Source organism: Spathaspora passalidarum (assembly GCF_000223485.1).
Source record: "Spathaspora passalidarum NRRL Y-27907 unplaced genomic scaffold SPAPAscaffold_4, whole genome shotgun sequence".
Taxonomy (NCBI): domain Eukaryota; kingdom Fungi; phylum Ascomycota; class Pichiomycetes; order Serinales; family Debaryomycetaceae; genus Spathaspora; species Spathaspora passalidarum.
This window is the reverse complement of record NW_006767428.1, coordinates 429420-452575: the sequence shown is the minus strand read 5'-3', so window position 1 is coordinate 452575 and position 23156 is coordinate 429420. Positions and strand designations below refer to the sequence as shown.

Here is a 23156-nt window from a genome sequence, read left to right as displayed (position 1 = left end):
TTTTTTTTTTTTTACACACATTCTTTTCTTTCTTCTTTTTCCTTTTCTCTCCTTGTCAGAAACGAACATTGGAAAATGTCTGCTGCTAGTGAATCTAAATACTCTACAGAAGTGCTTTCCGAGTTATTAAGCAAATTGCAAATTGCTGAAAACAAGGATGAAGCCGCTTCCAACATTTCCTCCTTCTTAAACTCTTCAATTGTTGAACACGATGTTCCAGTTGAATTCTTTGAAGACTTGAAGAAGCAAGTTAATGCTAAGGATGCCAAGGTTGCCATTGCTGCTTTAGATGCTTACACTCACATTGCTTCTTCTAACGCTTTGGCTCCATCTGTCGAACCATACGTCGTTGAATTAGTTTCTGATGTTGCCACCAGAGCCGGTGACAAGAACAAGGACCTCCAAACTGCTGCTTCTGCTGCTTTATTGGCCATTGCTTCTGCCATCACCCCAACCGCTGTCAAGGCTCTCTTGCCAAAGTTGGTTGAAAACTTGTCCACCACCAACAAGTGGACCGAAAAGGTTGCTATCTTGAAGGCCGTTTCCCAATTGGTTGACACCGCCAAGGACCAAATCGCCTTGAGAATGCCTGAATTGATTCCAGTTTTGTCTGAATCTATGTGGGACACCAAGAGAGAAGTCAAGGAAGCTGCCACCGCCACCATGACCAAGTCTACCGAAACCATCGACAACAAGGATATTGAAAAGTTTATTCCAAAGTTGATTGAATGTATTGCCAAGCCAACTGAAGTTCCAGAAACCGTCCACTTATTGGGTGCCACCACCTTCGTTTCTGAAGTTACCATGGCTACTTTGTCCATCATGGCTCCATTGTTATCTAGAGGTTTAGCTGAACGTGATACCGCTATCAAGCGTAAGGCTGCTGTTATTGTTGATAACATGTGTAAGTTGGTCGATGATCCACAAGTTGTTGCTCCATTCTTGAATACTTTGTTGCCAGCTTTAAAGGGTAACTTTGCTACCATGGCTGACCCAGAAGCCAGAGATGTTACTCAAAGAGCCTTGAACACTTTAAGAAGAGTTGGTGCTGTCGGTGAAGGTGACGCTATCCCAGAAGTTTCTACTGCTGGTGATATCGCTGTTACCTTGAATGAATTCACCCAATTGGTTGCTGACAAGAACATTGCTGCCAGATTCAATGTCGCTCAAAACTATATTGCTGCTATTGCCGGTGATTTGATTGACGAAAGAGAAATCCAACCAGAAGCTTGGTTACACAACATCTTGCCATTTGCCACCATCTTCTTGCACGAACAAGAAGCCAAGGAAATCATTGAAGAATTCAGAAAGAGAGCCCTTGACAACATTCCTCAACCACCATCTTTCGAAGATGAAGAAGATGAAGGTGAAGACTTATGTAACTGTGAATTCTCTTTAGCTTATGGTGCCAAGATCTTGTTGAACAAGACTCAATTCAGATTAAAGAGAAACAGAAGATATGGTTTATGTGGTCCAAACGGTGCTGGTAAGTCTACTTTGATGAGAGCTATTGCTAACGGTCAAGTTGAAGGTTTCCCAACCCAAGAAGAATGTAAGACTGTTTACGTTGAACACGATATCGATGCCACCCAAGCTGACACTCCAGTTGTTGATTTCGTCATTGAAGATGGTGAAGTTGGTTTAACCAAGGAAGCTGTCCACGCTAAGTTGACCGAATTCGGTTTCTCTGAAGATATGATCAAGATGCCAATTCAATCCCTTTCTGGTGGTTGGAAGATGAAGTTGGCTTTAGCTAGAGCCGTCTTGAAGAATGCCGATATCTTGTTGTTGGATGAACCAACTAACCATTTGGATACCGTCAATGTTGCTTGGTTAGTCAACTACTTGACCACTTGTGGTATTACTTCTATTATCGTTTCCCACGATTCCGGTTTCTTGGACAATGTTACCCAATACATTATCCACTACGAAGGTTTCAAGTTGAGAAAGTACAAGGGTAACTTATCTGAATTCGTCAAGAAGTGTCCATCTGCTCAATCTTACTACGAATTAGGTGCCTCTGACTTGGAATTCAAGTTCCCAGAACCAGGTTTCTTGGAAGGTGTTAAGACCAAGCAAAAGGCTATTGTCAAGGTTTCCAACATGTCTTTCCAATACCCAGGTACTTCTAAGCCACAAATTCAAGACATTAACTTCCAATGTTCCTTGTCTTCCAGAATTGCTGTTATTGGTCCAAATGGTGCTGGTAAGTCCACTTTGATTAACGTTTTGACCGGTGAATTGTTACCAACCACTGGTGAAGTTTACGTTCACGAAAACTGTCGTATTGCTTACATTAAGCAACATGCTTTTGCCCATATTGATTCCCACTTGGACAAGACTCCTTCTGAATATATTCAATGGAGATTCCAAACCGGTGAAGATAGAGAAACCATGGACAGAGCTTCTAGACAAATTTCTGAATCCGATGAACAAAACATGAACAAGATCTTCAAGGTTGAAGGTACCCAAAGAAGAATCCAAGGTATTCATGCTAGAAGAAAGTTCAAGAACTCTTATGAATATGAAATTTCTTGGATGTTGGGTGACAATGTTGGTATGAAGAACGAAAGATGGGTTCCAATGATGTCTGTTGACAACACCTGGTTGCCAAGAGGTGAATTGATGGAAACCCACGCCAAGTTGGTTGCTGAAGTTGATATGAAGGAAGCTTTAGCTTCTGGTCAATTCAGAGCTTTAACCAGAAAGGAAATTGAAGAACACTGTGCCATGTTGGGTTTGGATGCTGAATTAGTTTCCCACTCTAGAATCAGAGGTTTATCTGGTGGTCAAAAGGTTAAGTTAGTCTTGGCTGCTTGTACCTGGCAAAGACCTCACTTGATTGTCTTGGATGAACCAACCAACTATTTGGATCGTGACTCCTTAGGTGCTTTATCCAAGGCTTTGAAGGCTTTCGAAGGTGGTGTTGTCTTGATTTCCCACTCTGCTGAATTCACCAAGGACTTGACTGAAGAAGTCTGGGCTGTCTTAGACGGTAGAATGACCCCATCCGGTCACAACTGGGTCCAAGGTCAAGGTTCTGGTCCAAGAATCGAAAAGAAGGAAGATGAAGAAGACAAGTTCGATGCTATGGGTAACAAGATTGCCGGTGGTAAGAAGAAGACTAAGTTATCTTCTGCTGAATTGAGAAAGAAGAAGAAGGAAAGAATGAAGAAGAAGAAGGAATTAGGTGATGCTTATGTTTCCGAAGATGACGAAGACTTCTAAGCGAACGGTTCATTTGTATTAATGCTAGCATAATTTGTATATTTTAAATAGTGTTTAAAATCTTATTGTTTTCTTTATAAATTACAGTTGTAGTTCAAATAAAAAAAAAAAATTAAAATTTCCAGTTATTATAATTACAAAAATTTTCTCAGCGGTTATTTGCAGCCAACCACAATACCCCAAAAAAAAGCCATGATTATTCTCCTATTGATACTTTCATTAGTATTATGTTCCAATAATTACAGTTATTCCTACAATACCAGATCTGTTGTTTTGGATAATTCTCGACTACTATACAAAAATTTCAGTCAATCTGTACAAACATGGAATGTTTCATATGCTCCTTATACCATTCTATGTCCCTCAACTTCCCTCATACGACCAGCTGACGATGTAAGTAAACTAATAGATCTATTAATACAAACATTTACTAACTTGTCAATTAGACACTTTGTGAACAGGAACGAACATATATGGAAAATCGCAATATCCAAACTGAAGTCCACCTCAAAAACCTATTAATCCACAACAAAATACCCCAATTTGACGTTGAAGAGTTCTTTACTGGTAAAGACATTCCAATCACTATAACCATAGCTATTTCTGGAGGTGGGTACCGGTCTATGTTAACTGGTGCAGGTGTTCTTGCTGCCTTGGATGAACGAAGCAAGGAGAAATGTCAGATAAGTGGATTACTTCAAGCAACTAGTTACATTGGCGGGATTTCTGGAGGATCTTGGCTTGTTATGAGCAACTTCATCAACGATTTCAAGGTTATTGAGGAAATTAGGAAAGAAGGATGGAACTTACAAGAACTGCTATTATCCGGCGTGCCTAATTTTGAACCTAGTGGAATACAAAGACATATTGAAGAAAAGGCAAGGGAGAGGAATTCCATAAACAAAGAACTTGCAAAACAACAACCTGGAATTATAGGTACCTTTCTTAAGTTCTTTAATTTCAGATCAAATCTGACAATACCTGTTCTGGAGAAAGTCCAAGAAAATTCCATATTGTATACTTGGATAAAGGGATTATTTACTAGAAGAACTACACCCTCCATAGTGAATACCCCTACAACTAACCCATCACTTGTGAATCATACAAATGAAATGGCATTGAAGGAATATCTCAAATTTTACAAAGAGCTACTCATTGAAGTCAAGGATAAGAAACGAGCAGGGTTTCATACCAGTTTAACTGATTATTGGGGACGTGCGTTGGCACGCAAGATATTTACAACTGCAGCCCGAACACCAGGCGTGACAATGACAGCAGCCACCAACATCCTTTCATCATTTCAGAATTATGAACAACCATTCCCTATTATTGGAACCGTGGAGAAGGATCCCACTGGTGGCGATTCCACGAGTGTTGACTCTCATTCATTTGAATTTACTCCTTTTGAGTTTGGAAGCTGGGATCTGTACTTGAACGCATTTATACCCATGAAATACCTTGGAACTACGTTGAAATCGGGAATCTCTACCCAACCGTCCCCGATTGAAAACCAATCATACTGCATTTCCGGATTCGACAATGTTGGATTCATCACCGCAACCTCCTCGAGTTTATTCAACCATATATTTGTCTATGTTTATCAAATGCTCAATAACTTCCAAATAGAAGCCACCATTGCTCTTGAAAATATTTTGAAAACATTTGGGTTGAGCTCACAATGGAAATCACTAAGAAGTCCCCAGTTACATCCTGATTATGCCCTATATTCTCCTAACCCTTTCTATTTATATGGCCCAAATACGACCATATCCGACAGTCCTGATTTATATTTGGTCGATGGGGGTGATGATGGACAGAATATCCCCTTTCAGCCATTCCTTCGCCCTGCCAGGAAAGTGGATATAATACTAACTTATGATATGAGTTGTGAATTACACAATTTCCCCAATGGAACCGTGTTGACCAACACCGCCAACCGGTTCTTGCACGGTAAGTATCAGTTACCGAGATTTACACTACAACAAAATGGAAATCTGGTTGCAAAGTCAATATTTCCTAAAGTGCCCACGCCACAAGAAATCCTTAGATATGGACTAAGCACACGACCCGTGTTCTTGGGCTGTGACTTGATGCGAGATTATGAGACTGTGCCCACAACATCTAATAATGTCTCCAATATTACTACGAAAGAGATACTTTTAGACTACTTCCCACCGGTGATTGTTTACACGGCCAATTCCAACTATTCTTATTTCGGGGCCAACAGTTCAACCTTCCAATTAAGTTATACTGACTATGAGGTTGATTCCATGATCAATAATGGGTTTAATATGGCAAGTTATTTAAACTCATCACTTTACCCTGTGTGTCTTAATTGTATTATACTAAAGAGGCAGTTTGACAGAAGGCAATACAACAAGGAAAATACGTACATTCCCAAGACTTGCTTGGGTTGTTATGAGGCATTTTGTTGGGATCGGGCGCGATTCGTCTGACGTGTACTCCCAGGGGGGAGCAGTCACCATAACAAACACGCAGAAAGGCAACTAACGCACAAACAAAAAAAAAAAAAGAAAACCGAACCGAAGAATCACTCTTTATTACTCAGCATATTAATAAGATCATATAAAGTTATCATGGCCGGAGTAAGACAGATTAAGATTATTGGACTTACATTGTTAGTCATTTGTCTTGTGTTTATCCTTCATCGTACAGGTTCGAATGCTGCTTCGTTGGTGCATGCCCAGGCTAGCGACCAACTCCCTCATAAACAAGCCACTAATGCTGGTGGATCAGCTCCACCTTCCAAACCGAATAATCTCGTTGAAGATTTTGCCGGTTCCAATAATGATGACAAGGTGGATGAAGCTATCAACCGTGAAATCAGCAAAGACAGAGAAAATGACCTACCAGCCAAACCTCAAAATGGTGGGCCTTCAAGTAATGAACAACTGGAAGTATCGGAAGAGTTTGATCCTGCTGCCGAGTTGATCAAAATTAGAGCATTATCACCCATGACTATATTTTCCAAGTCATATTGTCCATTCTCCAAAGCCCTTAAGGCGTTGATGTCAACAACGTATACCATTACACCCGAACCTAATATTGTGGAATTAGATAAACATGAACATGGAGCTCAATTACAGGATTATTTGGCGGAGAAATCAGGAAGAAGAACCGTGCCTAATGTCTTGGTTGGGACTTCATTTGAAAGCAGAGGTGGAAATGACGATTTCCAAGCGTTCCACCAAGAAGGAGAGTTGATTAAAAAATTGAAAGAATGGGGTGCTGGTAGATTAGAAGTAATAAAGAATGATACCCCTTCAAACGCTTAGGTTTGCACGTTTGAAGTTTTGCACATTTGAAGTTTTAAGCACGTTTAAACTAATGTATAGTTGAAAAAATACACATTTAAAGAACTAATGTAACATTAATAATAATACTAAAAACCCTAAAAATTATAAACACTATGTTATGTATATATATACTCAGTTTGATTTTGGGGGTGATTTAGAACTTGGAGAACTTCTTGGACTTAGAAGAAGTAGCAGCAACCTTCAAGACATTGAATCTAACAGTCTTGGAGAGAGGTCTACATTGACCAACAGTGACGACATCACCTTCGGAAACACGGAAAGCTGGAGAAAGATGGGCAGCAACGTTCTTGTGTCTCTTTTCGTATCTGTTATATTTTGGAACGTAATGCAAGTAATCTCTTCTGATGATGATGGTTCTGTGCATTTTGGTGGAGACAACAGTACCGGTCAAAATCTTACCTCTGATGGAAATGGTACCAACGAAAGGACACTTCTTGTCAATGTAGTGACCTTCAATGGCGGTCTTTGGGGTCTTGAAACCTAAACCAACTTCCTTGTACCATCTCTTGGTCTTTCTGTTGGCCTTAGCCTTTGGGTTGGTGAAGATGTGAGGTTGCTAGAAATAAGTTAGTATTATGTTTTTTTTTTTGATCAACAGACAGATATCGTTGAGAATATAATGAGTTCCAGTGATGTAAATACTTTCAATATATTTCATGTTCATAATAATGTTTCACTTTAACTTCTTGGTGATTATTGGCATGTATGTAAAATTTTTTTTATTCAATGTCGTTGTTGTAAGCTTATCCAGGTCAAGCACAGCTATTCATCTTGTTGGGATATTCTGATCACATCAAATTTTTATATGTCACATCTCATTCATACATGGATCTTTCAACTCTAGTAAATCTCGACTGTTCTTCGGTCATTATCGCATTCTACTATTCCCATGTATCTCCCGGTATTCTGTCTTTCATGTTTATGATATTCTACGAACCTTTTGGAAAGCTCTTTCAGATTGAACGGTTAATTCAGTAGCCATCTTGTGTCTGTTCTGTTTCTTGTCTAATCAAGAAGAAAGACTTAAAAAAGTAGTGAAAAATTTTTTTGTATAGTGAGGAAAAAAAGAGACTACAGTGGGAAACTCGCACAGTTAGCGAGAACAGAACGGTGGATTGGTAGCGCCGATTTTTTTTTATTTGTTAGTGCTACTGTGTGCGCGCAGTAGTAAAGCAGTGATGGTGGTCGAAAAAAAACTTTTTGTGTGACGGGCGTGCGCCACACAAAAAATCAGAATAATGATACTGCATACGGGCTAGGGCTTCAACCCTAAACCACATGACCCAGTTTCATGTTCATATCAGCCACGCTACCAAACACATACCACGGCATTGTTTTTTGGTAGGGGGTTTTTGTGAGATATGCTGGTGGTAGCCGCTTTCAAAAAATAAATAACGTCGTAATTTAAAGTGTTGGCTTTCCCAATTAGGAAGTGTAAGTAGTGAGTAAAACAACAAGGCTTCATCCATTCCACTTTTCCAAATAGATAACAAATACTGCATCATATACATAGTAATTCAACAGCACACTTTCAATACATCACCCACACTCATTCAATAGATTCATTCATATGCGATGAACACCTCAACCACTAATAACAATAGCAACAACACCAACAACAACAATAGTACATCCCGCATATCAACCAATAGATATCTCAACCTACCTAAATTCACAATTCTCCATCCACCCAACCCTCGAATATCATCCAGCAACTCAACAACCTCACCCAATGACCTGCACAATATTACCAACAGAACCATAAGCAGCTCTTCGTCAATAATGAGCACCCCTAGCAATAACATTAAACGAAACCGATGGAAGCAACAACAACAACAACAACAACAGCAGCAGCAGCAACAACAGAAGGAGCAGAAGCAGCAGAACAAACTAGATAAGCAAAAGAAGGGGATACTGGCCAGCAAGACTGGACGGTTGGTCAAGTCCAAGCTTTTGAATTTGCACCAATCGAGTAAACTTGTGTTTGATGACAAATCACTCCCCAAGATTTCCCACAAGAGTAAGACCATTGGGTCTAAACAAGAACCCGGACCGTATGATTATTCTATATTCACTCATTACAGGAATGGCAATGGCGATGTGGCTCCAGCTACGAGAGAGTCCCAAATAAGAGCATGGGAGTCTAGTGAGAGAATAGCTCAGAGTGTGATATTCCCCAGTTCGGACTCTGAGGTGGATGATTTGGAAGAAGAAGAAGAAGAAGAAGAAAATCAAGAAGAAGGTGTCGTTGAATGTCCCATTGTAAGTATTCCTGGATACACTGTTGGTGAAACAAAGATCATTTATCATGCATACACACATCCAAAAGTCGACGAAGAAAGAAGGTTAATGGAACATCGGCATAAAGTTATGAGGAAAATGGATAAAGAAGCCGCATCATCATTTATGGCTACCAATTCATTGTTGACGAAATGGAAACTACAAGTATCACAGAAGAAGGAAATATACAGTCGGATATTTGGCCAAGATAATTTGATGAACGGGGAATACATGACAAATAATGCTACATATTCCAGTGTGGACAATCCGCGTAACTTGCAAAAGACATTGGCTGAGGATAAGCTTGAGATTACGAATTTGCTAGCTGAAGAAAAGGAGCATAATTTGATTCAGCATGAGATACGGCACCAATTTAACATGCATGTATTGAATGATTTTGAATTGAAGAAGAAGCGAAGGAAGAATTCCAATGGGTCTAGTAGTTCTGAGGATCATATTGATTATGACCGATTTCAATTGTTGACCAAGAAGAAGTTGGATAAGATTTATCAAGATAATATTGTGGAGTATGAAGATATAATACAGGAAGAGCTCGATAGAGATGATGATGATGAGGAGGAGGAGGAGGTGATGGAGCAAGAATTGTTGAATTTCACCACTTCGTATCTACGTAAGAGAGTAAAGGAGGTGGAACATAGCTATTTATAGACGTATACTAATACATTATGACTAAAAGTATAGCTGATATAGGTATTTCCCGGTGGCGGGCATCGGGATTTGCGGCTGAGAAATCAAAAAAAAAAAATAGTAAGATCGCAGTCGCATTTTTCAATTAGTAATTTTTTTTTTTAGATTCCCCCGTTTCACACACCTTCGCCCCCACCAAATGTTGTTCCCCCGTTTATCCCAACAGTTTCTAACCACAACAACAACACGTCTCAGCTTTATATCTCGTCAATTGACCTCATCTTCATCTATAATGGCTCCTATCAATCCTATTCGTAATTACGACTTCCTCGTTATTGGAGGTGGCAGTGGTGGTGTCGCCTGCGCCCGTCGTGCTGCCAAATACGGCGCCAAGGTCTTGCTTATTGAAACCAAATACAAGAAATTAGGTGGAACTTGTGTTAATGTCGGTTGTGTCCCTAAGAAGGTCATGTGGTATGCTGCTGACTTGGCTCATAAGAAGCACCACTTGAAGGCTTATGGATTAACTGAAGAAACTCAAGTTACCAACTTTGGTGATTTTGCTTGGGGCGCTATCAAAGAAAAGAGAGATGCCTATGTCACCAGATTGAATGGTATCTATGCCAACAACCTCAATCGTGAAGGCGTTGACTACTTGTATGGCCATGCCAGATTCAACGAACAAGGTAATGTCGAAGTTAAGTTGACGGGTGAACAGGAAATTTCATTTTTGGAAAAGGACAAGGTTTATCAAAAGGGCGATTCGTTTGTCTTTTCCGCTGACAAATACTTGATCACTTCCGGTGGTGCTCCAATTGTCCCTCCTCAAGTCCCAGGTGCTGAATTAGGTATTACCAGTGATGGATTCTTTGATTTGGAAAAGCAACCTAAATCAGTTGCCGTTGTTGGTGCTGGTTACATTGGGGTTGAATTGAGTGGTATTTTCAACAGTTTTGGTTCAGAAACCCATTTCATCATTAGAGGTGACACTGTGTTACGTTCTTTTGACGACATCATTCAAACTACAATCACCGACCATTATGAGCAAAAGTTGGGTATCAACATGCACAAGCAATCCGGGGGTGTTGTCAAGGTTGAAAAAGGTGACAATGGCAAGAAGATTGTTCATTTAGGTAATGGAAAGGTTCTCGAAGTTGATGAATTAGTTTGGACCGTCGGAAGACACTCATTGCTTGATATTGGATTAGAGCATGTTGGCGTTGATGTCAACCACAAGCACCAAATTGTTGTTGACGAGTATCAACAAACATCCAACCCCAAGATCTTCTCATTAGGAGATGTTGTCGGTAACTTTGAATTGACTCCTGTTGCCATTGCTGCTGGTCGTAAATTGTCCAACAGATTATTTGGTGGACCACAATTTGCCAATGAAAAGTTGGAATATGAAAACATTCCATCGGCTATTTTCTCCCATCCTGAAGCTGGGTCAATTGGATTATCTTCAACCCAAGCTATCAACAAGTATGGTTGTGACAATGTCAAGGTTTACAATTCCAAATTCACTGGGATGTATTTTGCTATGATGGATAGCGATGCTGACAAGGCACCAACTGTTTATAGAATTGTCTGTGCTGGCCCAGAAGAGAAGGTTGTGGGACTTCATCTTGTGGGTGATTATTCTGCAGAAATCTTACAAGGTTTCGGGGTTGCTATCAAGATGGGTGCTACCAAGAAGGATTTCGACAACTGTGTTGCTATCCACCCAACTTCTGCCGAAGAATTAGTTACCATGACTTAGACTAAATATAGTTTTTATTAATATACAATTTTAAGAACTGAATATGTAGTTGGGCGGGTAGGATGTGCTCTGTTGTGATCTATTGTGATCTGCTGTGCCCTGCTGTGCTCTACTATGCTCTGTTGTGCTGGGTTGTGCTGGGCTATACTAGTGTTTAGGAACACTAAACACTATCTTATCTTGGGACCTCTAATTGGAGGCTTTGGTTTGTCACCCGGTTTCATAAAGAACATAGGAGCATTCTTTAAGATATCAGGAACACTGATGAACCGAATCATACTTCCACGGACAAACACTTGATTCATATAAGTTGTATCTCCGGTTTTCCCCTTGGTAATAACAACATCGTAAAGGGACAAGTTCATATTGTCTTCGTTTTCTAAAAGCTTTCCGCGATAGGTGTCACCTGTGGTTAGTTCAACCGATATCACATGGCCTTGTGCTTCATTGAGAAGTCGTACTGGTATTCCTGCTACTGACATTATTGTACAAACCTTGAAGGATAGAGTAGTTGTCTTGTGGGAGATGGCTGGGATTTTTTCAAGGTGGAGTGAGCCAACGGCAATGTCGCAAACACTGGCAGGTGGGAAAAAAGAGAAAAAAAATGTCGTCATGTTACTCCAACTATGTGCGCGCGACTTTTCTCTGCGGGCCATCTTGATTTGTACTCGTTGGTTGCAACCCCTCCCTTTGCAATTTCCACATGATACTGCTTGCTTTCTGTCTCTTTCTCTGTATTTGTGTGTATATATGTGTGTATATATACGTGTGCATGTATGTGCGTGTTAGATAAAACATGTGAGAATACTTGTGGTGCTGCCCTTGTGAGGGGAGAGACTTCAAGATGTTCTCAAAGTCCCCACCAACTACATCCGTGAGGATATGATTTTGGATGAGCGTTTGGTTCTGCTCTATTTCTTGCCGACTCTTGCTGCAAGATACATCTTTCTTAACACATTCCATCATGAAACAGACAGCCCTTCTCTATCATGTGCTTGTTTGCCATGGCTGCAAGGTTGCAAAGGTTGCAAATTGCGAACCAGCCTGTTTTCCGATGTTCGGGTTTATCGGAGGTAAAAAAAAAAAAATCAAACCCCAGAACAAAAAACTGGCAACACACAATTACACTAACCAGACCATCATGCCTGAGTCAGCCAAACGACAAAGAAACCGTGTTCCTGTATCGTGTCTCTCGTGTAAGAAACGTAAAGTCAAATGTGATAAGGCAAAACCTGCATGTGGTGGATGTATAAGACAGGGTGTTGGCCATCTATGTCAATACATTGATCCACCATGGTTAGGCAATAACAATGAGAATAAAGGTGAAACCGTCAAAAAGGAAAAGGTGGAAGAGAGCGAAACTTTCAGGTGTATGAAAAATAATCAAGACCGCGTAATCCTCTCCCAGCGCAAAGAAATCGACGATTTAAAGCGGAGGATTGCCGTGTTGGACCAATTGGGTCCACGGGCTCATCTGGACAAGGAAAAAGTTATCACCGTGCTTAAGAAGTTGAAATTAGCCAGTAAGGATAAAGTTGAGATTGATGGGGATTTTGTGATTAAATGTGATAGCAAGGTCGATGATGATACCGTTTACATTTATTCTTGGATTAATTTGATAAAGTTGGACCCGCAGTTGACTACCCTTTGGTACAAGATTACCAATTTGCAAAAGATTTACCACATGTACAAGATGAATATGTTGAAGCGAGATACCAAAGTGCAAGAACACAAAAAAAGGAAAATTAATGAAATTGACTTCACATCGGTGGGAAGACCAAGTGCCCATCGGAACTGTCCCGTTATTGAATGCGATTTCAATTTGATGGATGACAATAAGTTGACTCCAATTTCTCGAACACCCACACCAGTAGACCACCATCAAAGTTTACGAAATAACTTGCTTCTGCTTTGGGATTTGACTTTACGGCTAGTTGACAAGTTGGATTACAAACAACTATGTTTTCTTCTTGAGTATTACTTTGGTCAAGAGGAACCCAGGTTGCTTCTGTTTTATAAACCTGAAATCCAGTCTGTGTTTAAGAAACACGGTGATAATATACTGCTAAACATAGACCAAGAGCTAACCAGCAAAGGAGTTTATTTATGTATGCTATCCATGATTGTACTTGAATCGTTACATGAGTTGCAAACAAGTCAACCACCCCAGTTTGTTAGTTTGTTTGGATCGGTTTATCTTAAATACACTTTACGTTCAACTATAAAGCTGCTTGTCAACGACTTTATAACGCAAGTTCTACCCGCTCAAACGTCATTAAGCGTGCTAGCATTAACCATGACCCACTTGCAATCAGATCCACAATCTAAATTCACAAACATATACCCTATCTTTCTAAAATCAGTGCTACAATCACATTTATGGACGGATCCTGAGTTGATTCACTCTACACGAAAACAACGGAATGTGAAGATCCATGCTTGTCAGTTATGGAGCAACGCAATTCGATTAATTAACAGGCTTGATCTTGGACTTGCCACCTTCAAGTCAAATGATGATTTGATTAAACTCCGCGAAAAGATTGAAGCTAGTGAAAGCAGTAATATCCATGTCAATTACCTAGCAAGTGTCAAACACCCAGGCTTGAGTATTTCTTTACAAGTGCAATATTTAATTGCAAGAGTCAATCGAACAGTGCAACAAGCTATGAATTCTCTGGTCACTACTATGCATGATCTTGAATCGTGTATCAATGCATGCACAGCACTAATGAACGATCCTGGGTTGGTTAAATTGCAAGCAACAGAAAAGACTGAGATTACCAGAGAGTTGCAATACTTGAGATGGTTCCTAGGTTATTTAGTATTGCTCCAGGAAGAAGAATACGATATTAAGACTAATACTTTACTGAAACTATTTGAATATTTGTATCAGTTTGTGAATGATCTAGTGAATGGAACAAGCTATGAAGATGCGGTTGAACTATTGACAAGGTCAATTCAATGTATAGTAGGATTACTAATCCGAGCTAAGGAGAACGATACAGAGATTTCCATTATGGAATATGGGACATTCAAACCTAGTGTGTTCTTATCAGAATATATCATTCCTCGAGTCAATAAACTTATCGATTTTCTAGACAGCAAGCTAGCCCACAAAATGAGATTAACCAAACTAGCCAAATTATGGAAGTTCCATCTTACATTTATTGGTAACAATAGCAAGGCAGTAAATTACGCCAAGATTCATGCCCAAGTGCCTGGATTCCAAGACAAGTGTCCTGTAATACACGAAGAGCAAGAGACTAGTAATATACCTATCAAACAAGAATTTACAAGATGCCCAATTTCCCAAATCACCTCACCTCAAGATTTGGAAATTGAAAAGCCAAGAAAACGGAAATGTCCCTTTGATCATCAAAGTGTCAGGTCCAGTCCTGCACCATTTACCGAGAGTAATTTACGAGGTGACAAGTGTCCATATGTTCCTCCTCCTCCATCTGCATCTACACGTACTACATCTCCTCTAAGACCGATTGCTCCTGCTATTCCCACACAACTACCACAACTATCACCACCACCACCACCACCACCACCCTCTCCTCCTGCACGTACCCCTTCTGCTTCTGCGGCTGGTCGTGCTCCTGCTCCACGTGCAAATCCTCCCGTAATTATTCAACCAGTGGTGCCGGCTGTGCCAGAATCACCGAATGAAGTAATGATTGTAAATAATGAGTTTGAAGACATGTTTGATTTTTCTCAATTTGCTGACTTAGATTTGGATTTTTTGATAAATGAGAATTTTACCGAAGTTATTTAGAAATACTAGTTACATTAGTCAAATAGTCAATAAAAAAGTTGAGGTAAGTCTTCTTTATTACTGTAAGTTTTTCTTGTGATTTTTTTTTGCAGCAACAAGAAGTACACTAGCAATACAAGTTCAACATAGGTACAATAGGTTAAAACAATAAAAGGTCAGTACTTATTACAAATTGCTGAATAGAATTGTGATTAATAGAAACTCCTATACTCAAGATCGAAACAACCTTCCCAGGGGATTTGTTGACCTTGGGATTAGATTGCGAGTTCGGAATTCATTCTTTTGTTCTAGAACCGAGATGTAGAACTTAGAAATGTGACCTAACTTTGTAGTAAAAGATTTTTCAACCTCTTCTCATCCTCTCCAATCATTCAAAACTTGTATCCCCAAGTTCCCTTGTCTACTTAATGCCTACCCCATATTATTTAGTCATTCTGCATTAGTGTACACGCTACCACATGCCAATCATGCGATTTTGCTCCGTGGTAATTCTTTTTTTTTTTTGATAAATTTTCAATATAAACACTATGTAATTTTGACAACCGTGTTGCTTTGCCTTCGATATCACCATGTATGGACTTAGAACTATCAAAAGCTCTTTTCCCAATGCTCTGTTCATATCCAGCAGTTGTCGTGTTGTTCCCAGACTCACTATTCGCAACTTGTCCTCCACCACCATACCCAAACCACGGAGGAATCGGTGGTTACTACCAATAGGATTAGCCCTTGGATCTACCGGAGCAGCCACACTTTACTATACCAATGATCACTTCAAGCATATAGTGCTTACATTCGACAGAGTTGCCGTTGTAACTATTGCCATGGTCCGGTGTTTCCTGTTGTATAAGCTGGTACTTTCCACTGAATTCAGCACTCCAGAAGAACGAGAAGCTGCTTTAAGCAAGACTCATTTGCGTAGTGCTCAGATCACATTACGAGCCTTGGAGAAGAACGGTGGGATCTACATCAAACTAGGACAGCATATAACTGCCTTGACTTATTTATTGCCTCGAGAATGGACCGACACTATGATTCCATTGCAAGATCAATGTCCCAGAAGTGAGTTGGGCGAAATCGACGCCATGTTTAAGAGCGATCTTGGATATTCTATTCTGGACTTGTTTCAAGAGTTTTCCCCTGATCCCGTCGGTGTTGCCAGTTTGGCCCAAGTTCACATTGCCAAATTAAAAGACGGGCTGAGCGTGGCTGTTAAGGTTCAACATCCTCTGCTTAAGGAGTTTGTTCCTATTGATGTATACATGACGAAAATGGTGTTTGATTTAATGTACGTTGTGTTTCCAGAATACCCCTTAACCTGGTTGGGCGACGAAATGCAAAGTTCTATCTTTGTCGAATTAGACTTTGTTAAAGAGGCCGAGAATTCTAAACTGACTGCAGAATATTTCCACGATTTCAAAGGTGTAACTGCATTAAGAATCCCCAAGATTATTGAAGCCCAACCTAGAATTTTGATTATGGAGTATGTCCCCGGGGCAAGATTGGATAATTTGCAATACATGAAGGATAATGGAATAGATACCCTGGAAGTGTCAAGTTGTTTGTCCCACATCTTCAACAATATGATATTCACACCTGGGGTTGGATTGCATTGTGATCCTCATGGTGGTAATCTTGCCATTAGGAAGTTGGAACATAAACAACCAGGAGATAAGCACAACTTTGAAATCATATTGTATGATCATGGATTATACAGAAATATCCCAATAGAGATGAAACGAAACTATGCTCATTTCTGGCTTGCTGTGTTGGACAACGATATACCTAAAATGAAAGAGTATACTACCAAGTTCACTGGTATAGAAGGAGAACAAAAGTTTAGGATTTGGATGAGTGCCATCACCGGTAGAGCACCCGAAGTTGCCTTGAATTACGATATTAAAACCAAGAGGTCAGTGGATGAAATGTCAAGCATCCAATCTCAGTTAAACCTGGATCTGACTATTATTGAAGACTTGATGAGTATTTTGAGTAGTATGCCGAGAATTGTATTACTTATTCTCAAGACTAATGATTTGACTAGAAATTTAGATGAGAGTTTACAAAGTGTGTTAGGTCCAGAAAGAACATTCTTGATTATGGCTAATTATTGTGCTAGATGTGTTTACGAAGAAAAAGTCGAGGAAATCGATAACAAATACAAAGGGGTTAGTTTGAGCAAATGGGTTGAACAATGCAAGAATTGGTGGATGTACCAAAGAAGAGTAAGCATGTTATTCTTGTATGACTTTGCCTTGATGATAAAGAGAGTAGTATCATTGTAAAGCTGTGTGTATGTATATATATTTTAACTGTATAAAGTGCCTATTTATCCTCCTTCATATCATTCCTTATTTTGTCGAGCAAATTGTTGATTCTTGGTCCCATTAAAGGTTGTCCTGTTCGGGTATGTTTCGAGAACCCCGCTTTCTTCATCTCTCTTTCTTTCTTCTTTAATTCCAACTTCTCTCTCTTTTCCTTGACTTGCTGTAATTTTTGCGCTCTTGCTTCTTCTTTTCTTTGCTTAGCAAGTTGAGCACGTTCGGCAAAGTTCACTGGTTTCTTCTTGGGTTCAACTTGTTGTTGTTGTTCTTGTTGGGTTTCTTGCGGATCAGGTCGTCCTTCTTCCTTTAATAACTTAAAATAGTTCTTTCTGATTCTGGCACGATGGACAAGGGCTCGTTTTATATCGGCTGTTTTGGATGCATGTCTATCCGTATATTTCTTTGATGATTTACGATCTGCTGGCATTGGAAGGGATGTTGGGATATAATCAAACGAGGAAGTGATAGGAAGAGCTGGTTGCTTGAGATGAGGAATCAGAAAAATTAATGTCGCAAATAATTCAAGCAAATACGTTTATGCCAGCGCTACCATATATCCACAGCGTTACTAATGTAACGGCTGGATATAACCAGTTCTTCCTATGGGGATATCATGAGTATAAGTCAAGTGCCTGGTAATCTTATGGTGGCAATTGATTATGTGGAACTTATATACATACCCTTACAACCAATCTGCACACAGAATTGTATATGCTTGCTCAGATAGACTGAAACTGACAACAACTTTGAGAAATCCATTCCAATTGGAAGATACTTACCACTCAGCACTTACTACTTGTAATACTGATTTTATATCCAATGTTCACTCTGGCATTTAAAGAGTTAAGAAAGAAAAGTCTGTGGCAACACATTTTTTGTTTACATTGTTTTTTTTTTTTTAAGAGCGGGAGCGTCTCTGTGTTGCAAAACTTCTTATACAAAGTAGACAACCTTAACAAGCAAAATTTCCTCATTAAAAGAACCAATTATGGAGGTTCCTGTTATAAATTCACCCAATGCTGAAATATTACCTGATGTGTCCCAACCTCAATGGATTTATTACATGGAGTTTCTTATTGACTACAGCAATCATTCAATTATGTCTCCAGAAAATGTAACTCAAGATATCAAACAGATAATTGGCCCACAGCGCTCACATTTGATCGAATCTATGTACCAAAAGCTTGTGAGTATGAGTTCTTTTATGATCAATAGACCAGGATTATTTCTGGTAATTCAACCTAGCAACTATTTGATCTGCTTCAACAACACAAATCTAAACTGGAGAAATTATACAGAAGCTGAATACAACCTTGTCCATGGTAAGATGGTTGTTGGAACCGAGTTCGAGATAAATGGTAGAAAGGTATTAATATATCTGGATCCAACATACATTGTGGAAGCTATACCACGAGAAGGTCCCTCCCAACAAACTATTGCGTATTGGGATTTGGAGAATGTGGATAATGTGGTTGAACATTGTTCTCAACTCATTGGATACACTCCAGCTATCCAAACTCAAATATTAAGCTCATGCACAAATACAAGAATGGCTATTGGAACCGGGTTTTATCACTACGTTATGGGAGTATATAGGAATAAGTTTCTGAACCAGAATAAGAATCACCCTGTTTTTGAAAACGAAGCAGGGTTCGGGAATGTTGATCTCACAAACATCAAAGTGCCTTCATATCTAGGAATGTTCTTTAACATATTGGTTGAGTCTCTTCACCTGAACTTATTTCCATCCATGGATGATAGGGTCAGGTCCGAAATAATATATTTGTCAAATTCTCCACCACAATCAGAACAACATTTGAGACAGCTTTTTATGCTTTTATTATCTCAAAATTGTTCGCTTTTTGTGGAGCATCTAGTTCCCTTTTTAATCAACCCAGAAGATCATAATCTTTTAAATGACGCAATTGAAAGGGTAGAAACTCTAATGAAGTTCATAATGATGTTGTTATTCTTAGAAATTGACTCCAACGTGTCAAACATAAAGTTTGAGAACGAGTTATCCGGGTGGAACACCCTTCAGCTAATATACCGTCAAATTAAAACCTCAAGCCTTCCAAACATCCAACAAAATTCACCACCAAATTCAGCAAACCCATTCATGCAATACTCGGTCTCTTTACCGGCTAGATTTTCACATTATGGAAGTAATAGAAACTCGGTAGTACCAATCGCCTCTATGATTAATCAAGAAGAATTGAACCAAGATATGGTCCCCGAAAGTGAAGAACCTGGAACAACATCAGTCGAAGACCAACAAAGGAGTATATTTGTAACTGATGGCGGTATTAATTCTGCATGCAGAGTTGTTTTGGAAAAGTTCTGGAAACTTGAACACGCAAGTGGCATTTTCCATTGCCAATGGTCTAGGTGCGGCTACTTCACCCACTATGAGGGAAATATTCAAGTCCATATAGTATCACACATGAGCCAAAGTTCCCGGGACATGTTGGACCAAGGTATCGACCACCACTTAGATATTAATTCCGGGACCATCACTTGTTTATTTCATGGCTGTGGGGTGACACTAGATAATATGGATGCCGCTAGAAGGCATATTGAAGAACATGGTAGCTTGGTAAAGGATTTGTTCCGTAAATGTGTGAATTGCCACAAGCAGTACAATAAGATCGACCTGCTTCTAGCACATATGATATTTCAGTGTGACGAAAAAAGCAGTCACCAAATAAATTGCTCTTGCACTGAATATTGGCTCGAAATTAATAATTAGCTCCAGTAAAATCTAAGTCATGGCGTTGCTATATATTTTTTTGTTTTGGATGCTATATAATAGTTATGTGCTAAATAATAGGTCTAGTAATAAATGAAGAATCTAATGCATTGTAATTTTTGAACTACTTTTTTCCAGATAAGAATTTCCTTCGGTTTTGACTATTAAGATGTAAAATGTCATGGTTTTCACTAAAATTTTTGAACATTACAGAGAAAGAGAATCAAATAATGGAAATATGAAAGTCATGGCGGCTGCTTCTGTATAATTTTCCAAAATCTTACATATATTGGCCATATTAGCTTCAACAACTAATAGATTGTAAACACTCAGGCCACTAAGTTCCTTTCGGCGTTACCCTACTACTATCACTTCTTGAATGTAATCATAGTTTTGCATATTTATATGTTATTTCTTTTCAATAAATATGATCAATTACTATTGTTGATGTCTTTCGAAGAGTCGTTGAAATTAATTTGTCATTGGCTCTTACATGTTACAAGCAAGTTAACTCACGTTTATGTTCGATGTAATTCTACTTCTATCCAATTCAACATTCTTGGTTGAACCTGATAGATATAACTCGGGTCCTTTGAGAAAGCAAATTTTCCTTAGCTGATAAGAGTTATACAGAATAAATCATTTGGAGTACCAGTTTTCCAGTAATCTCAAACCTAACCCAACACAGCGTGCACATGCACTGATATATTCAAAATGTTTTTCTTAAAAAGAAATATCTAACACGGCTATTCCCTGGACAGATTTATTGATATTGACTCAAATGTAGCCAGATGCATCACATTAGCGAGACTTGGAATTGCTGATTCCAATATACATAGAATAGCATGACATTTACTATAGTAATTCTTGTATAAACATTACCATTGTTTTGTCTTGTGTTTTTAACCCAGATACTAATCGAAATCATCGACTTGGGCAAAGTGCTTGTTCCGGTCGAATTTAAACTTTACAGTAATTAACGGGCATGTAATTCATTCTTTTGAATCTGTACCCCCGTGGGATCAAACATGGTTTAGAATCTATAGGCAACACTATCTGAGCAATTAAGTCATCTTGGTAAAGATCTAATCGTACCATACTGGGGGGAATATAGTCTATTCTCACTTTAGATAGTTGGCAACGGGATAATTTCAATACCTTAAGGTTGAAGTTGTATTTATTATTGAACAAAGGGAACCGCAGGGTTACCTCTTTGATTCGATTATTCAGTAAGCAAAGGTATTCAAGGTTAGGGGGTATAACCCAATTGTCCAAGCTGGTAATTGAGTTATAATCGAGGTCTAAGCGTTTCAAATTAACAAGCTCTTGCCAAGCACCGTATGTTAGTATGTTATGAATTCGATTTAAAGGCAATGACAAATCTTCAAGTGATGATGGAAATTTCAAATATTTTAAACGAGGAAGTCCACAGAAACTCATATGCAATATTTTCAAGTTTCGAGGGAATTCAAATCTGGTATTTTCTTTAACCAAATTCCAATGGGTGTTTGATATGTTCAAATGCTTCAAACTCTGTGGTAGGTTACTTAAATTAGAAAGATCTTTGAGTTTAGTCCCCAGAATAGTCAAGTGAGTCACATTTAAGGGCCACCCAATTGATTCATTCACAAATTGTAACGCTTCATCATTTAGTTTATGAAATTCTAATTCTAGTTTCTGCAAATTGGGTGGCCATCTCTTCCCATAAATCTTATTGAGGGGATTCCTGGATATTTTTAAATTGGTTAGTCCCACTGGCAAATCATCAACCATGAGACATTCCAAACCAGTTGAATGGAGTTCAAGAACAGTCAAATTCTCGGGTAACTTATTTCTTAACTCATTCGAATGTTTGATTTTAGATTTAGTAAAACAAATTCTGCCCACCTCTGCAGGGATATTTACTGTAGAAATCTTAGCCCTTGGTAACTCAAGGTTTTTCAATTTTTGGGGAAATTGTACTCCCAGCCAATCAATGACGTACAGGCTAGAAATCCTAATCAGGCTAAGTCTGGGATGATGAATAAACCTCGAATTGTTAATAAAAAAACGTCGTATCAGCTTCAAGCTTGTTTGTTCAAAAACCAAGTTTGTCAAATTATCAAAGGATAATAAGAAGTTCAAAAAGGCAATATTAATCTCGTAATTTTTTAATATGATACTCATTTCAGAGATTTTACTGATCTTATCATGGTACTTGGTTAAAATCGCTTTAAGATTTTCGTAATCTAAAAAACTAATTTCAAGAACTAAGGTTTTGGGGATAACATCAGGATAAGAATCCATGAAATGTAGTATTTTATCCATCCCAACAAACGTGACCCGAGTTGACTTTTCAAAATGAAATAGAACGTAGCTTCTCAGGAATGGAGTTACAAAATGAATATTACGATAGTAGTTGGCACGAGCAACCAGACGGATATTATTATTGGGGAAATCCGTAACAAAAACATGTTTCTGTTTTTGCGTAAGCAAGTCCAATATAACGTTAATGATATCATTGGGAAACAGTTGGAAGAACGTACTAAGGAAGTTAATTAACCATGTGTCATTGTGGTTCATTGTAGTTAGATCTTTAACTGCTGGTCAAAGGTATTCGAATGGAAGGCAAATGAGTTCTTTAATTAGTTGCATTTGCTGCAAGGGTATGTAAACTAGAAAGTTTCCTTGCGCACGAATATACCATGGATGTGGAAAGTGCAGGTGGAAAGTGCAGGTGGCATTACAAAACCCAGCTTCATTATCTGGAATGCTGCTTGAAACTAGGTTCGAGTTTCCATCAAAGGGTCTAACATCACCTTGATTATATTACACGTTAAACTTGGCTAGGAGGGGTAAAACGCGTGTAGTATATACTGTACTCCTGTCCCAATATTGTTGGTCCTTTCTAGCTGTGTTAGTGTTCACAACGAAAACCGAGCGTATACGATACCTCTAGCCTCCTTACAGTGACACGACATGTAATTACGATGCACCCTGGCTTATGAACGTGAGCAACACCAGCTGTGGCTACCAAACGCTTATCAATCGTAAATTTTTGTTCTTCATTCAGATC

At 39.0% G+C, this 23156-nt stretch overlaps 12 protein-coding genes across 12 annotated transcripts; 8 read left to right on the top strand and 4 right to left on the bottom strand. All coding sequences in view use genetic code 12, as the record gives it.

The window, feature by feature from the left end:
* Positions 1-75: 75 nt before the first annotated feature.
* Positions 76-3228, top strand: CEF3 (translation elongation factor EF-3; the record flags this gene model as incomplete). The annotated part of the gene is made up of 1 exon (XM_007375295.1): positions 76-3228. The coding sequence occupies one exon, from the start codon at positions 76-78 to the stop codon at positions 3226-3228; it is 3153 nt and encodes a 1050-aa protein (XP_007375357.1).
* Positions 3229-3420: 192 nt separating this feature from the next.
* On the top strand, positions 3421-5684 carry SPO1 (putative carboxylic ester hydrolase; the record flags this gene model as incomplete). The annotated part of the gene is made up of 2 exons (XM_007375294.1): positions 3421-3621; positions 3675-5684. 2 exons carry the CDS (start codon positions 3421-3423, stop codon positions 5682-5684), a joined length of 2211 nt encoding a protein of 736 aa, XP_007375356.1.
* A 106-nt stretch (positions 5685-5790) lies between these two features.
* On the top strand, positions 5791-6621 carry SPAPADRAFT_61163 (glutathione-disulfide reductase; the record flags this gene model as incomplete). Its single annotated transcript, XM_007375293.1, has 1 exon — positions 5791-6621. One exon carries the CDS (start codon positions 5826-5828, stop codon positions 6522-6524), a length of 699 nt encoding a protein of 232 aa, XP_007375355.1.
* SPAPADRAFT_61162 (40S ribosomal protein uS17) lies at positions 6604-7574 on the bottom strand (the record flags this gene model as incomplete). Its single annotated transcript, XM_007375292.1, has 2 exons — positions 6604-7122; positions 7504-7574. The coding sequence occupies 2 exons, from the start codon at positions 7546-7548 to the stop codon at positions 6700-6702; spliced, it is 468 nt and encodes a 155-aa protein (XP_007375354.1).
* Positions 7575-8141: 567 nt separating this feature from the next.
* Positions 8142-9515, top strand: SPAPADRAFT_50672 (uncharacterized protein; the record flags this gene model as incomplete). The annotated part of the gene is made up of 1 exon (XM_007375291.1): positions 8142-9515. One exon carries the CDS (start codon positions 8142-8144, stop codon positions 9513-9515), a length of 1374 nt encoding a protein of 457 aa, XP_007375353.1.
* A 271-nt stretch (positions 9516-9786) lies between these two features.
* On the top strand, positions 9787-11253 carry GLR1 (glutathione-disulfide reductase; the record flags this gene model as incomplete). Its single annotated transcript, XM_007375290.1, has 1 exon — positions 9787-11253. The coding sequence occupies one exon, from the start codon at positions 9787-9789 to the stop codon at positions 11251-11253; it is 1467 nt and encodes a 488-aa protein (XP_007375352.1).
* Positions 11254-11423: 170 nt separating this feature from the next.
* On the bottom strand, positions 11424-11735 carry SMD3 (mRNA splicing protein; the record flags this gene model as incomplete). Its single annotated transcript, XM_007375289.1, has 1 exon — positions 11424-11735. One exon carries the CDS (start codon positions 11733-11735, stop codon positions 11424-11426), a length of 312 nt encoding a protein of 103 aa, XP_007375351.1.
* A 2075-nt stretch (positions 11736-13810) lies between these two features.
* ZCF20 (Zcf20p) lies at positions 13811-15051 on the top strand (the record flags this gene model as incomplete). Its single annotated transcript, XM_007375288.1, has 1 exon — positions 13811-15051. The coding sequence occupies one exon, from the start codon at positions 13940-13942 to the stop codon at positions 15029-15031; it is 1092 nt and encodes a 363-aa protein (XP_007375350.1).
* Positions 15052-15562: 511 nt separating this feature from the next.
* On the bottom strand, positions 15563-23132 carry SPAPADRAFT_66733 (leucine-rich repeat domain-containing protein; the record flags this gene model as incomplete). The annotated part of the gene is made up of 1 exon (XM_007375284.1): positions 15563-23132. The coding sequence occupies one exon, from the start codon at positions 22661-22663 to the stop codon at positions 21062-21064; it is 1602 nt and encodes a 533-aa protein (XP_007375346.1).
* On the top strand, positions 15569-19211 carry SPAPADRAFT_61157 (uncharacterized protein; the record flags this gene model as incomplete). Its single annotated transcript, XM_007375286.1, has 1 exon — positions 15569-19211. The coding sequence occupies one exon, from the start codon at positions 16300-16302 to the stop codon at positions 17311-17313; it is 1014 nt and encodes a 337-aa protein (XP_007375348.1).
* On the bottom strand, positions 17354-17779 carry FYV5 (Fyv5p; the record flags this gene model as incomplete). The annotated part of the gene is made up of 1 exon (XM_007375287.1): positions 17354-17779. The coding sequence occupies one exon, from the start codon at positions 17777-17779 to the stop codon at positions 17354-17356; it is 426 nt and encodes a 141-aa protein (XP_007375349.1).
* Positions 19760-21436, top strand: SPAPADRAFT_61156 (uncharacterized protein; the record flags this gene model as incomplete). Its single annotated transcript, XM_007375285.1, has 1 exon — positions 19760-21436. The coding sequence occupies one exon, from the start codon at positions 19796-19798 to the stop codon at positions 20099-20101; it is 306 nt and encodes a 101-aa protein (XP_007375347.1).
* Positions 23133-23156: the final 24 nt, after the last annotated feature.